This window comes from Mchenga conophoros, linkage group LG4 (genome assembly GCF_057382185.1).
Source record: "Mchenga conophoros isolate Kocher_MC1m ecotype Shallow Benthic linkage group LG4, M_conophoros_male_GT1.1, whole genome shotgun sequence".
Classification (NCBI taxonomy): domain Eukaryota; kingdom Metazoa; phylum Chordata; class Actinopteri; order Cichliformes; family Cichlidae; genus Mchenga; species Mchenga conophoros.
In genome coordinates, this window is record NC_140529.1 from 16948027 (window position 1) to 16962218 (window position 14192).

Genomic DNA, 14192 nt, shown 5'->3' on the forward strand with positions numbered 1-14192 from the left:
ATATGAATGATTAAATGCATCTGCAGCGAAAACTCAAACATCAATGAGAAAGAAAAATCATTAAGAAGAACGCATGAAAGCAGTGACTAGGAGAAAAAAGACACCACTTTTATTGTCTCCCCCTTCTTTGATGAACTTTATTTTGATGTAAAATCAGTTTAAACAGATTTTTAAAAAATACCTTTTCTGTCATTTTTCTCACAGAAGTCAATATATGAATAAAAATAAGTTAAGTTCTTTAACCCTTCCATCCACCCTGACCTCCTCCCTACAGGACGTGGACATTGTGATCTATAAGGTTGCTTCAAAATGACGGTGTTTTCAAGGATGATGTTAATTTCATGAGTCAAAACAAGCTGTGAAAAACACCGGTAGGTCTTCTTGATTTAATGTTTCCACTTAGTGAACAGTAAACTAAAGTAAAGTAAAACAAAGAAATGTAAGTTTGAATCACAGCTTAACAACAATCAGCTTAATATATCATCCTAAAATGGAAGGTTTACGTGACTGTGTTAGGATGTTCTGCCAACTTTTGTGTTTAACACTTTTAGATTTGAGTGTGAAAGGATCAGAATTGGAATATTTCAGTGTTTGGACTAATATTTGTGTATATATGTATATATATTTAATAGCATCCAGCCACAGCTTCACTGGCTCCAGTTTCTCAGTTTAGGTACAGAGACCAAGCAGCATGTGAGGCTTCCTCTGTCAAAATGACATTAGAGTTGTATATTCATGTCATAATTTCAATATAAAATAACCAATTTTGATTAGTAAGCCTTAGCATTACCTTCAAACAGAGCCAGGACATTCTGTTTATACCTTCAAATAGCCAAACCTGTTTTATTATTATGAGATGGAAAATATTTTACCACATTCTTTTTGCCGTCCTTCTACCACCATTTTACTGAAATTGTAAAGGTCTTCCAGAGGTCCTCAACTTTAATAACTGATAGCTGATAAATAACTCGACCTCGGTACTGAAATTAACCTGTTCAAACAGGCCCAGTGTCTGAGAGGGCATGCTGGGAAAAAAAAGTATCTACACTAAACTAAAGCTTCTTTTGGCCGCTCTCTTATTTACAAGGAGTCGCCACAGTGGACGCCTCTGCATATTTGAGTTGGCAGATCTTTACCTCAGAAGTCTTTTCTGACACAACCCCTCCCAGGGGATTTTTGCCTCCTCCCAGACTTAAAGAGGGGATCTTTTTCATGAAAATGTCTCCACTGTGCTATGACGGCGTACTAAGGCCACATTAAAATATATATATTATTGTTCTTTTTGAGAATAAAGTTGAAACGTGGATATTAAAGATCCTGAAAAACCAAAAAACTGCCACGGCTGCTCTACCCTCTACAAACAACTTGATCAGGTATCTTCTTGTGGTACACCATACATCCTCTTTACTGCACGAGGGTGTAAACATCACTATCCTTGCAGCTGTCCACTGCCAACTTCTCCAAGTTTCTGTGTTTTTTTCCTTCTGACCAGATGCAACTTTCTACACCATCTCTTTAACGTGTTAATACTTATCACCACGATGTGTATGTGCTAAAGGAGAAATCATTTCCTTGCTACTAAAACCAATTCTCAAGCACGAGTTCACTACCTCATCTAAACAAGGCGTTTTGTAGAGGGGACAGCAGCCGTGACAGTTGTCTGACAAGAAATGACAACTTTGATCTCCACATTTTGACGTTATTCTCAAAAATGAACAATATTTTCTTGATCTGGCCCTGATATTCCTTCATGCCATGGAGCCACTGGGGGAAAAGTAAAGTCTTGTCACCAGTTTTATGCTGATATATTTGTTTTTGTGTGTTACCATAGATATGCTTTGACACCTGTTATCTTCTCTACAGTGTTGCCAAATTTCACCCAAAAAGAAGTTATTCAAAGCAGATTTAACAAATTTGATTTTTTTTAGCATGTAAACTGAAAACCTGCTCATAAAATCAGCCAGTGACTAGCCATTAGTCCATGCTCAGTGCGCTGTTTTGACCACCTTCCTGTCACTGTGTTGTCTCTCACTCGCTGCTCTTCTTTTGTTTTTTAAAACTCTGCTGTCTGTTAAATTCCCTGGCATTAGCATCAGTCAGCTCACAACAATTACATACACATCTTGTCATGTTTTCATGATGCTGTGTGACAGGCAGATCGGTGCTCACAGTCACTCACACGAAAACTTTTTATTTTTCAGCGCTGATTTTGCCTTCAGTCCACTTACTCCTCTCAAGCTAGTACTTTCTGACATATCTCCGGTGGCAAAATCGCTGCACAGACTAAACCTGTCATGAAGCCGTTGCGTGTCATGTCGACGGGCACCACGAAGGTTATTTGTGGCTTTTACTTTTCACAGAGCTTAATTGAAACCAATATAAACATGCTCATGTTAGGCATTATTTATTCGAAAGTTTTGCTACAAGCAAGTCTGAAAAACAAAAATAGTTTTTTACTAAAAAAAAAAAAAAATGCTGAAAAACTTAATTTTCTTCCCAAAAAGAAATGCAGTTTTTGCTTTACTCGTGCATTAAAACACAGAAGTGTGTCAGCTTGTTTTTATCTTCATTATATCATTGTGTATAGTCAGATGGCAAAAACAGCTGTTTATAAACATCAAACGCCTGAATAACAAACACATATATCTTTGTGAGCTACATATTCATGTTGTAAGAGAAAGTTATGAATTACAGGCACTGTTAGCGTGTTAGTGTTGATGAACGGTTGTTTACACATATGCACGACGTCACATTTTAGTGAAAAATACCACTGCACTAAAAATTGGTTAGCAGATTGTATTTACAAACATCAACATGTGCAATGTAGACGTAATGTCACTGTTTGTTTTGGGGTCTAAATATATTATGTGATTTATAAGGATCTGAGTGTTAGATCAATAATTACCAAAAGCTATACAGACATTGATAATCCTGGTGCAATAGGCAGTTAATATAGTAAGTTTCATCCAGTTGAACGCATCAAGGAGGAGCAACGGAGCAAACATACATAAATATGCTACAGCAGATCTACTGTATGTTAATGAGTAAGCTGTTTTATTAACATGAAAAATGAAACACACTCAAAGCTCACATAAAAAAACACGTTATTTATCCTACAATAATATCAAGATAAAGAAAAAAGTAAAACAAAATGAAAACAAAACAAACAGTAAGTCAGAGTTTGGTTTGATCTGCCTTTATTTTAAGAGGCGCACTTATTTTAGCTTGCATCGTCACATAAAACAAAGTAATAAATACACAGATTAACTTTTTAAATCTAGAAAAACTTCAGTTAGTATGACTCACATTGCTGTTATTGAAAAACTATGTGTACTTCCCCAAAGGCTGTGAAAGTTAACTAGCAAACATTCTTTTGTAGCCACCCACTCCGATTCAATAAGAGGCTGTAAACTTTCCTCCGAAAAAGTAAAATGTAATATAACGCAGGCTGCAACAGCTGCTTTTGCTGCCCTGATCAATAAAAGAAACGCTGTGCCAAGTGTTTACCTGACTCAGGCTTATAACCCTTCCTCTGGGAAACATGTAAGTGAAAGCGTGTGAAATATTATTTAAAGGATTTGAGCAAAATAGATCTCTCAAGCGAGCTTGGGAGAAGGGCCTTGAAAGAAAGACAGCGCAATAACGAGACAGGGGACGGAGTCGGCCGTGCTACGTATTTAACAACAATCGCTCCATCAACCTTTCTCTTTGCCTCTCAAAGGCTACTTCACAGCTTTGACGTCTTTTTAACAACCCGTGCAGACATACTGATAAATATATCATCATGTTGAAATCATATTTATATTGTTTATGTGCAGAAATGAGAATGACCATGTATAAATGCATGCTATTGGTGCATGTGCACTTGTTGTATAGGAGTGTCTGCAAAAAAAAAAAAAAACATCAGAAAAAGGTAGAAAAGGTAATAATTTAACAAAGTGAGAATCTAAAACTGAAGCCAGCAGCATGTTAGCATAAGAAAAAGACTGGAAACAAAGAAACAAGATTATTTTAAAAAGCCTTGAAGTTTAACAAAAATGCTTATTTTGTTGTTTCTAAAAATACAAACTAATAAAAACTAATAATTCACATATTCAGAGTGTATGTCAGTCAGATGAAGCTAAAGCTTTACCTCTTTGGTGTGTTTATGCTACATTCTGACTCCAGTCAAACAGCTTTTGAGGAAAAAGCAAATGAGCAAATTATGCAAAATAAACTTAATTTAACTCTGGAGAAAAAAAAAGGACTTCATCTACTCATCTTCTCTGACAAAATTAGATGACTAACCTGAACTAGCTTCTATTATTTCTTTTAAAATCTGTTGATATATGATAACGCCATGATCAAATTTACTGAGCTACTTCCACGTCCTTCTACGCTGCCTAGTTTCACATAATGTAATTGGACCTTTTTTACATTTTTCCCCCTACACATAACTTCCATTGCATTTTATCATATAAGAATCCACTTTTTGGTAACAGAGGCAGTTAATATTTTTGAATGGAAAACATACATCACATCAAATAAATCACAGGAAGTACGGAAATTCCACAAAACAAACAAACACACACAGAGTTAACCGTCTACTTGTCTTGCAAATTTGTAAAGCTACTTTGAAGCGGTGCTATTCTTATGCAACCGGCTTCTCAAACACACACACACACACACACACACACACACACACACACACACACACACACACACACACACACACACACACACACACAACACCTTCGTAAGGGTGCGTGCCTGAAATGTAGGTTTCATTAGAGAAGCTCATCCCTCGACCTCTCCCACGGGGAGCCCATTCTATTAACCCAGATCTATAATTGAATTTGTCTTTTAATAAACATGCGCAGCTGACAGAGAGGATGAGAGAGAGACATAGAGAGAGGCAGAAGGTAAAAAGGGAGCGATGGGCTGATCGCCGCAGAGAATGATGCAATATTTCTGATCGTACAATCTTTCTAAAAAATTGGTGTTCCCATAGAACACTGAGATTTTCTAGTCAAAAGACACACTCAGCCAGAGCACGTCTTTCATATCTGATGTATATTTATCTATATGTGATATTTAGATATACTCTATTTGCTAATATAGTGCAAAAATATTGGAACATTTCGACTGAGTGATCTGAAAATAACTGGAATAGTAAGCTCTCCTCTCCGTGTCAGCTCACAAAGGCAGTATCTGTGTGTGTGTGTACAGGTGAAGACACTGTGTCACATCTGACATGGTTATTAAAATGTTAATTTAGGAATTTGATAATGCTAATGTAAAAAAAAAAATCTGGGCACTTCTGTTAGCCTCAAATAAGTATGCTACAAAATGCCAATTTCAAGAAAAACAGGTCTGTGAGTGAGTGCCGTAAGAGGCCTCATCACCCTCCTTTCTTGTAATCATCAGGCTTCTTGCCTTCCTGTCTTCTATATTTAAATGAGCAGCTAGTTAGGAGAAGATCTACCCTGCATTCCCACTGTGCTGCAACCAAGGTCGTAAGGCCATGAACTCATTAAAGAGATGACATAGTGGGGAAGGCGAGGCCCCGTAATTAAGAGCAGTGGCCCCCTGGGTGGAGTGGCATTTAAATAGAGGACAGAGTTTGGTATGGTGGTGTGGGAAACAATGGGAGACAGATAAAGACATGGGAGAGTTGCATGTGCACCAAATATAGAAATATATAGATAAGTGCCAGTAAAGCTAAGGGGACAGCTAGAGAAAATAGAGAGGAGATTATAGAGATATGGAATGACATTTGAAGTTGCTAATGAAGAAAATGGCTTTTGAAAACTCAAGAGGAAAGAGAAGACCGAGAGGAGGGGAAGTAGTTTGAAAAACATGTACACAAAATCAAGTTATTATCATAAAAAGAGACATTAGTTTATCAGCAGGATAACAGTAAAATAAAAAGGCTATGATGTCCACAATGCAGCAGCTGCATGAATATAAGACAAATGAAAGATTCCTAAAGAATAAAAAGTTCAGTCGTCTGCCTAAACTGGCAGTTTACAGGAAATCTGAATGGATTTTTAAGGTCAAAAGAAAGAATTGTATCAGTGTCGGTCGACACAAAACATGGGCAAAGTTTTACAAATTTTGGCGTCCGGCTTGGCATTTAAGGTGCAGCCTGTTAAGGAAGCTATAAAAACATCAACTATTTGTGGCACTGCTGTGAGAAGGAGAGGCAGGATGGGTAAATGATAAAAAGATTAACCTCTTATTCATTGCGGAGAATTATCAGTTATACAGAACACGCTACAGGAAGCCAAACAGCGTTTCCTCTGAAGGCGGCACGCTAAGTGCGCTCGTCAGGCTGAAAGGGCACTCCAGAGGCAGGTAAAGACGTGGCTGAGGAACGTAGGGAGGGGCTTCGGTGAGGATAAAAACGGCACCCTAAGAGCGCTCTTATGAGAGACAGAGAAAAAGAAGGCAAACGTCTTGTTCCTTCGGGAGGATCGGTTGGAGACTAGATTTGCATTTTAAGAATATGAATCAGAGAAAAGTCAACTCGTCAGCTCCTTGACAGAGCAGCATACCACTTAACGGCACTTCATGTTGTTAGAGCGGATAAGAAGGTGAAGAGAATGTTTAAAGAGAATTAATAATAATACGAGAGTGGCACAGCTTTTAACCTCCGACAATACTCTTTGAATTCATGTCAAAGAATGCGAACTGCAACCTGTGGCTCGTACAGATAACACCACAGAAACACTCAACCAGCAAGGAGGGGTGTTTTCAAACTTCAAAGATACTAAAAAGAGATCAAGGGAACCTCTGAGCTTCAGTTTTTTATAATATAAAACCTCTAAGAGGAAGAAAAGAAGCATAGGTGAACATAGGCAGCAGTTAGAGAACACTACTTTGGGTCCATGTGGTTAAATATAAGGCCGTCATTTTCTTCGTGTAGCGTGATGAAGAGCAATTACTGTAATACAGCGGTTATATTTGGCAGCTCCAGGTGTTACATGTCTTTTCTGGCTTTTATGGTATCACTTCTTCTGTACTTACTTAAATGTAATTACTAGAGAAACTCCTGGAGGTTACGGTTGAACTGTCAAGACAGGAAAAGGAGAGTGAGAAGCGAGAAAAAGATGGAGGCTGCTCAAGCGTAACACCGGCGCCGACAGGTGACGGGGGCTCATGAATGGAAATGTCGACGTGCTCTCTGTGTCGCTCGCTTTCCACGTGTCTTTCACTTACTTGTGCATGCTCTTGCTCTCACACAGTTTAAAATGATTCGTTTATTTGTACTCACGTCTGACGCGGGCCCTTTATCAGCACCTGGGCAGGAGAAAGTGACGAACTCATGGCAACGTTTGTGAACCACGAAACAACACACTGTGAAGAGAGAAAAAGAGGAAGAGAAAGCATCAGTATTCTGTACACAGCAAAGAGATCCTGCGATCTAAAAATGTCTAAAAATCTGACATTTTTTCTTTAGCTTTGACCAGTAGACACATGCTGACTTGTATTTGCTGTTTTTAAAAACACAGTCTGATGTCAACATTAGTTTCAAGCTAACTTGAAGGCTGTTCAGCCAAAATCTTAGTCTGGCACCTGTGAATGGGCTTAAATCAGCTCACATTTGGAAAAACCTCCAACATTTAAAGCTCTTCTTTAGATGTCTCTGCCTTGAGGCGACTTTTGTTGTGATTTGGCGCTATATAAATAAAATTGAATTGCCTTTTGTTCCGTTTTCTATTAAGATGAACCCACACTGCTTCAATAATGTTGAGGTCCACGGTCAGGGGAGGCCAATCCACGACTGATCTAGGTTTGCTTTTACTGCATTAAAAGTGTGTTTGGGATCATTGTCACGCTGAAAAATGAAGCAATCTGATGTTTTACAGATGTTACTGCATGGTGGGTTAAATTCTGAAGCAGAAATGCAGCCACAATCCATCACAGAGCCTCCACTGTGTTTTACACAGACCTGCACACACTGACTGTTAGGGCTGGGCCATATCATACCGTTCACGGTAATACCGGCGTGATTTTGGGCAACGATAGAAAAATGAAATATCGCGATAGAATATGGGTAAAAGGCGCATGTGCAGCGCCTATGTTTACATGCGCACATGAGAAGAGCGAAAGCGGATCGTTGAATGAAACCAGAATTGGTTTGTAAAAATGCTGCAACTTCAGTGGTGTGGAACTGGTTTAGCTTTCGTCCGTCACATACACAACAAAGCACTATTTTTGGTAGAGCATGCTAGCGGGCCGTCGTTATTACCGCGTTGTTTGGAAAATACGGCACACTTAAACTCAATCCTTTGATTTTTCTGAAAATCGACAGTGCTCCTTATAATCCCGTGTGCCTTATGTATGAATTCTGGTTGTGTTTACTGACCTCGAAACGGTTTTATGTACACGGCGCTTGAAAATCTGTCAAATGTTTCAGTATGACTTTGCTAAGCTACGAACCCGCACCGCTTGATGGATTGTTGGAGCATTACAGCTATATTAGGCAGGCGCCTCGCGGAGTGATACGTTTTAAGTTTTTAAGTTTTGTGGATATTATACATGGTTATGCTGAGGATATGTCGGCCAGTTTCCACTGGAAATGCCTTTTGGTTAAACTGTCAATTTGCACTGTTACATTTTTATATAACTTTAATACACATAAAAAACAGCTGCTTGTTTAAGTGAAAATACATTGATGTTTTTTTGCACTAATAAAGTTGTGGAGTTGTAAAGCATTTTGTCTGGTGTCAATTATATCATCAGTTATATCGTTATCGCAAATTTTCAAATGTATATCGTGATAAATATTTTTCATATCGTCCTGCTCTACTCTCCATAAGACCTGTTACCACTGAATTTCAGTCCATTACTTGTGTCTTTTGTCGTACGCCTTTCCCCCTGTTTCCCTTTCTTCAGAATTAGGCTTCGCTGAACAGTAGATGGACCAACTGATAGGCCAGATTCATCTTTCAGGTCTTGTGTCCGGTTTTTACTGGATTTTTTCCTATTTGTTAAGCACATGACTTTCAGATTCTTTTCATCTGCTGAGAGCTTTTTTAGCCCTACCACCTCTAACCCTAACACTCATAAATTTGAGTAAGGAAATGGGAACAATTTATGTGTTTTTGCAACAGACTGCTAACACCAAAGTACCAGGGACGCAATTTAAAATTGTTTCTTTGCCAAGTTGTCTGTTATGTGTAGACTGACGACCCTGGTTAGGTGATATTTGAATGATTCACATCTAAGCATTAAGTGGCTTAACACAAAAACATTCCTCTGCTAATAACCTGTACAAGGACTGGACTGAAAACGAGTGAAAAAGCAGCCAATGACCAAAGAAAAACCTTTAAAGGATCTTCAGAAAGCCTGGAGAACTTTTGCTCAAGACCACTTTTTAAAGAAATGATAAGAAAATCTGGTTCCTTGGAGGCAAAATTTAAAGAAATGACAGGTGGCTCGAGACTTTTGCATATTCACATAATAAATATACTCATAGCTGACGATGGCTAACACAGATTATATAACTGCACTGGGTGAACAAGTACACTAACCATCTTTATCAAGATCAAAACATGATCCCAGGCACAGGAGTATTATCTGACTCACTGACTTAATTTTTATTCAACCAAAAGCACCGATATTTTTAGCAGTAGGTTTGATAGAAGCTGAGCTGTTTTGCTGTCCCTGGGCTGTTAGAAGCAGCACTTATTTAACATAAGAAAAGCTTTAGCAGTGATAAACGTACAGTGGGATTCACACCCACACTCTCTTTATTGTCACTCCAGCACCGTTGAATCACTGTCAGCCACTCTGGATAAGAGCACCTTCTAAATGTCTTGGATGTACTGTTAAATGTAACCTCTGCTTTATGGTACAGTATGTACAAAAATGACTTTGTATCAACATAATTTGCTATGTTTCTAAAGTCTACTGTGTCAACAAATTAAAATATCTCAAATCTAAATGTGCCATTTTACAGGGTTGAAGAGTTGCTGTTTTTTTGTTTTTTAAATAACAGGCATACACATCAACACACATTTAAAAAGACCAAAGGAAAGCCTATACAATAAGAATCCAAATGTGATGAAAAGCGTAACACTTTCTGTGTTGGTAACAATCAGCGGTGCAGAAACATGTGAAAGCTTTGACGCACAGTGAGTCTGTCATTTCCCCCCTGATCAATGTCAGCTCCACTGACAGGCAAGACTAACAGAGGAAGCTAAATATATCTCACATACACAGTCCTTATGACTGTGCCCCAGAGTATATTTACATGGCGTGTATGTCAGATAGAAGATCCAGAGGCGCCCAAATACACGTTATGATAAAACAACTACTGAAACTCTATTACAGCACACTAAAATAACATTGATTAATGAGTTAGTGTGCAGTGTTTTGTGAAACAAAGTTGTTTTCAAACCAAAAATACTACTTAAAAAAAAACAGCCACCACTCTACTGAAGGTTTGCTTTGCTAGAGTGATTTTAAAAAAACATGCTCATCAAATTTAAAAAAAGATAAAATTATGTATTTCATATCCATAGTTTGTGGGGCTTTTGTTTGCCTCATTTAGCATGCATAATATGAATATGCAAATCTGCCCTTGTGCCTCCCGCTCAGCCACTTGCACGCAGGCTCCATTCTTCCTGTTCTTCCTAAGTTATCTTGCAAAATAGAAAAAGATCTGTGCTAAATGTTTAACTCAGGAGGACCTGGAACATAAATCTAGTGCTGTGCTGTTTTGGTTAAAGGAAAGAAGAAAAAAATCCCAGAACACATGAACAAACACTTGCCTTGAGCACACTGGAAAACAGCTAGTTGCTAGCTGTGTAAATTAAAACTGTCATCAGAAGCGAAGCACTTAAACGAACACTTGCCGGGACACGCGGCACACTTGCAATAACATACGTTGCTGTCAGATTGTGTAACATCATCTTTATTTTAATTGTCTCCTCCACTGTGCAGTGTTTGTCTGGTTTACAGTGACACACACACACTCGCAGACACACACATCTTGAAACAGAGATAAGAGGACATTTTCCTGCTGAGCTGATATGAAAAGAGTCCACGTCGACAACTTTGACTTGATAGCTTAATAACGTGTTGCTGGTGTTTGATCAATGTTAGCCCCATTCCCTGGCTGATGGGGTCGAGCCCTCGGGTTTGTAACGTATGTTAAGCAAGACGGAAATGCTCAGCTGCGGTGCTTATTTAATGTCCTACATATTTACTGGAACATGAAAAATACCATATTAGTGAAAGATTTTTAAAGTGTTGGTTTTTAAATTCATCCTTAATACTTTTGAGAACACTTTCAAATCATTAAAGCCACAATGACTGCTTCCTGTTTAGAAACAGAACTAAATTATGCTTACCACTTCATGTTATTTAAGCAAAGTCACACAAGCATGAAAAAGCATGGCTTTGAACACAAGCGCACAGTTTTCCCTGCACTATTGTGTAATGCACAGTCTGAGTGATTGATAGATCACAACGTTTAACAAATTGATCTTTCACTTTTTCCAAAAATGTTTCTGATATTTTCAGTGTGCATTTATCACCATGATCTCACTTACATATTTGGGGATCAGTTATCTTTGTGTCATATTCTATTTAATCCGTACCTACTGGCAAATCGGTGGTGATCAGAGGGGTTATAATTAACACAAAGGAACTTTCTCCAACACACACATAAATCATGCCCACCTCAATGGTACTTCACTCCCACGCAACATCCTCTCTTTGGTTACACCACCTACGCACTGCAATGATACTGTACCACACACACTCACACACAAAGACCACCCACTCATTCCAGTGATATCGCAGATTGAATACGCAGGGTGTGAGGGTGGAAGGATGGGAGTACAGAGAGAAATGGTGTGAGCTGTGCGCACATATTGCTTCAAGGCAACTGCTCTTTTCGAGTATTGCTACTGCCAAATCCCTAATGAAAACACACTAATGCATGCACACACATACACACATACACGCAGATCTGCCAATAAAATAGTGCTGTATGCCATTCAAGCATATGACCTTTGGGCCAAAACCAAACACCAAAAAATACTGTCAGAGCTAAAATGTGCCCCTCCTTTTCTCAATAAATCTGTTAATTAGTCATTAGTTGCTCAATTATTTACACATCCACTTAGCTGACCCGAAACACTGACAGGCAACACATGCAAGACAAAGGGCATCACCTAATCTCACAAACCCAGATCCCATTTGCTGGATTAAGAGAAGGAGGCCATCTTGAAAGGAGTCCTCCAATCAGCAAACTGAGGGTTACCCAACTGCTGTACCACAATGCATAGGTCAAGTGATAATTGGTTGAAAAGCTGATTTAAAAAGAAAAGGGAACCATAGACAGTAACAAAGATGGATTTAGCTTGAACTCATTAAACATTTTCCTGATGAGTATATGGATTCAGTTACTTATTTCAGGTCACACTAAATGAAACGTTATAATTTTATATATTTTGGCTTTTAAATCATCCGTGCATTTTTGCCTGCTTATCTAGGGCTGGGTTGCGGGGACAGCAGCCTAAGCAGAAAAACCGAGACCTCCCTCTTCCCAGCCACCTCCTCCAGTGTAACTAGGGGAACACCGAGGCATTCCCAGACAGCTGAGAGATGTAATCTCGCCAGAGTGTCCTGGGTCAGCACCGGTGTCTCCTTCCAGTGGGACATACCCAGAATATCTGACTCGGTAAGCACCCAGAGGAAACCTGTCAGGTGGCTGAACCACTTCAGCTGGCTTCTTTTGATGTGGAGGAGCTACATTGAGCCCCTTTGACATGACTGAACTCCTCACCTTGTCTCTAAGGGACAGTGAGAGGCCAGCCACCCTTTAGTGAAAGCTTCAAGCCATTTGGTCCCTGTAAAACCACTGTAGGAGCTTGAACCACACTGCAAGCACTAAGTCGAACAGATTTCCAGTGGGTGTTGGACTCCGCCAGAGTTGCCCTTTGTCACCAGTTCTGCTCAGAATTTTCATGGACAGAATTTCTAGGTGTACCCAGGTGGTGGAAAGCTTTCACTTTAGGTGCCTCAGTATTTTATCTCTGCTTTTTGCAGATGATGTTAGCTTCATCAGGGGGGTGGCCTCCAGCTCCTCACGATCAGCACACCCAGATCTAAGCCCATGATCCTTAGCCTGAAAAGGGTACACTTGCTACCCCAAGTGGAGCAATTTAGGCAGCTCGGGATCTTGTTCACAAGTGAGGGGAGAGGAGAACAAGCGATTGACAGTGGAAATTGGGGCAGTGGCTGCAGTGAGGAGGCTGTATCGGTCCATTGCAGTAAAGAGAGAGCTAAGCAAAGCAAAGTTTTCAATTTACTAGTCGATCTATATCCCAATCCTCACCTGTAATCTTGAGCTGTGGGTAATAACAGTTGGTAACAAACCAAATCCAGCCAACTTGTGGGCTGGGGCCAACTTTTTGGAAGCTGACAGCTGGAACCGAGGTTCAGCTGCTCATATAAAAGTATTCCTGCCCTGTTGACCTGTTTGTTCCTATTTCCCCTCCCCCCACCTTTTCTCTCTTTCTCTCATTTCTCAGGGGATGCCAAGCCCAGAAGTGATGGTACATATTTCCGGAGGATTTCCAACCAGCAGAACCACCATCCTGCTCCTTTCCTCCATTTTGCAAGTCCCTAACACACTAAATATTTCATAAACAATCTCAGTAGATGTTGTGGTTTTTGCTAATGAAACCAAAATAAAAGATTTATTATTTTCTCAGCATTCAACAGCTGCCGCTACTGTGCAATCCTGCATGGATTAAACTGAGGGTTGTTCCCTGTCTACCTCCCTCACAAACCGTGCTTTTATCTGTCCTCCTGCTCCACACATCTCTGCCCCCTCGGTGCCCTCTGTGCACCCACACGTGTGTAGTTGGCACCGTGCCGTGCCTTCATTATTTATCATACAAATTAAATATTCATGACATTCATCAAGAACACAGAAACACATACTACAAACAGGCACAGTTACAGGTTTCTCCCATGTATCTCTCTCGTTTTTTCTCCATCTCAGTAACTCTCATTAATTTGTTACACTTCAGTTTATATTAAAGCAATGGAAAGCACCTGCAGAGCTTGGCAGGGCATTAAGTTGCTGGTTGCAGATAGCACCTCTTTTTTTCTTCTTATGAGTGAGAAACTGGTGGATAAAATCAGCTAAAATGGTAAATGATTTAAAGCATCCACTGCTATGCAAG

At 39.5% G+C, this 14192-nt stretch overlaps 1 protein-coding gene across 2 annotated transcripts in view; it reads right to left on the reverse strand.

Annotated features, from left to right (window-relative positions):
* The window catches only part of prkcbb (protein kinase C, beta b), a 109096-nt gene that overhangs the window by 70711 nt on the left and 24193 nt on the right, over nt 1-14192 (reverse strand). For both annotated transcript variants that reach the window (XM_085270722.1, XM_085270721.1), the window contains exon 3: nt 7256-7338. In XM_085270722.1, the coding sequence (XP_085126848.1) occupies nt 7256-7338 (83 nt within the window). The remainder of the gene's footprint in view (nt 1-7255; nt 7339-14192) is intronic.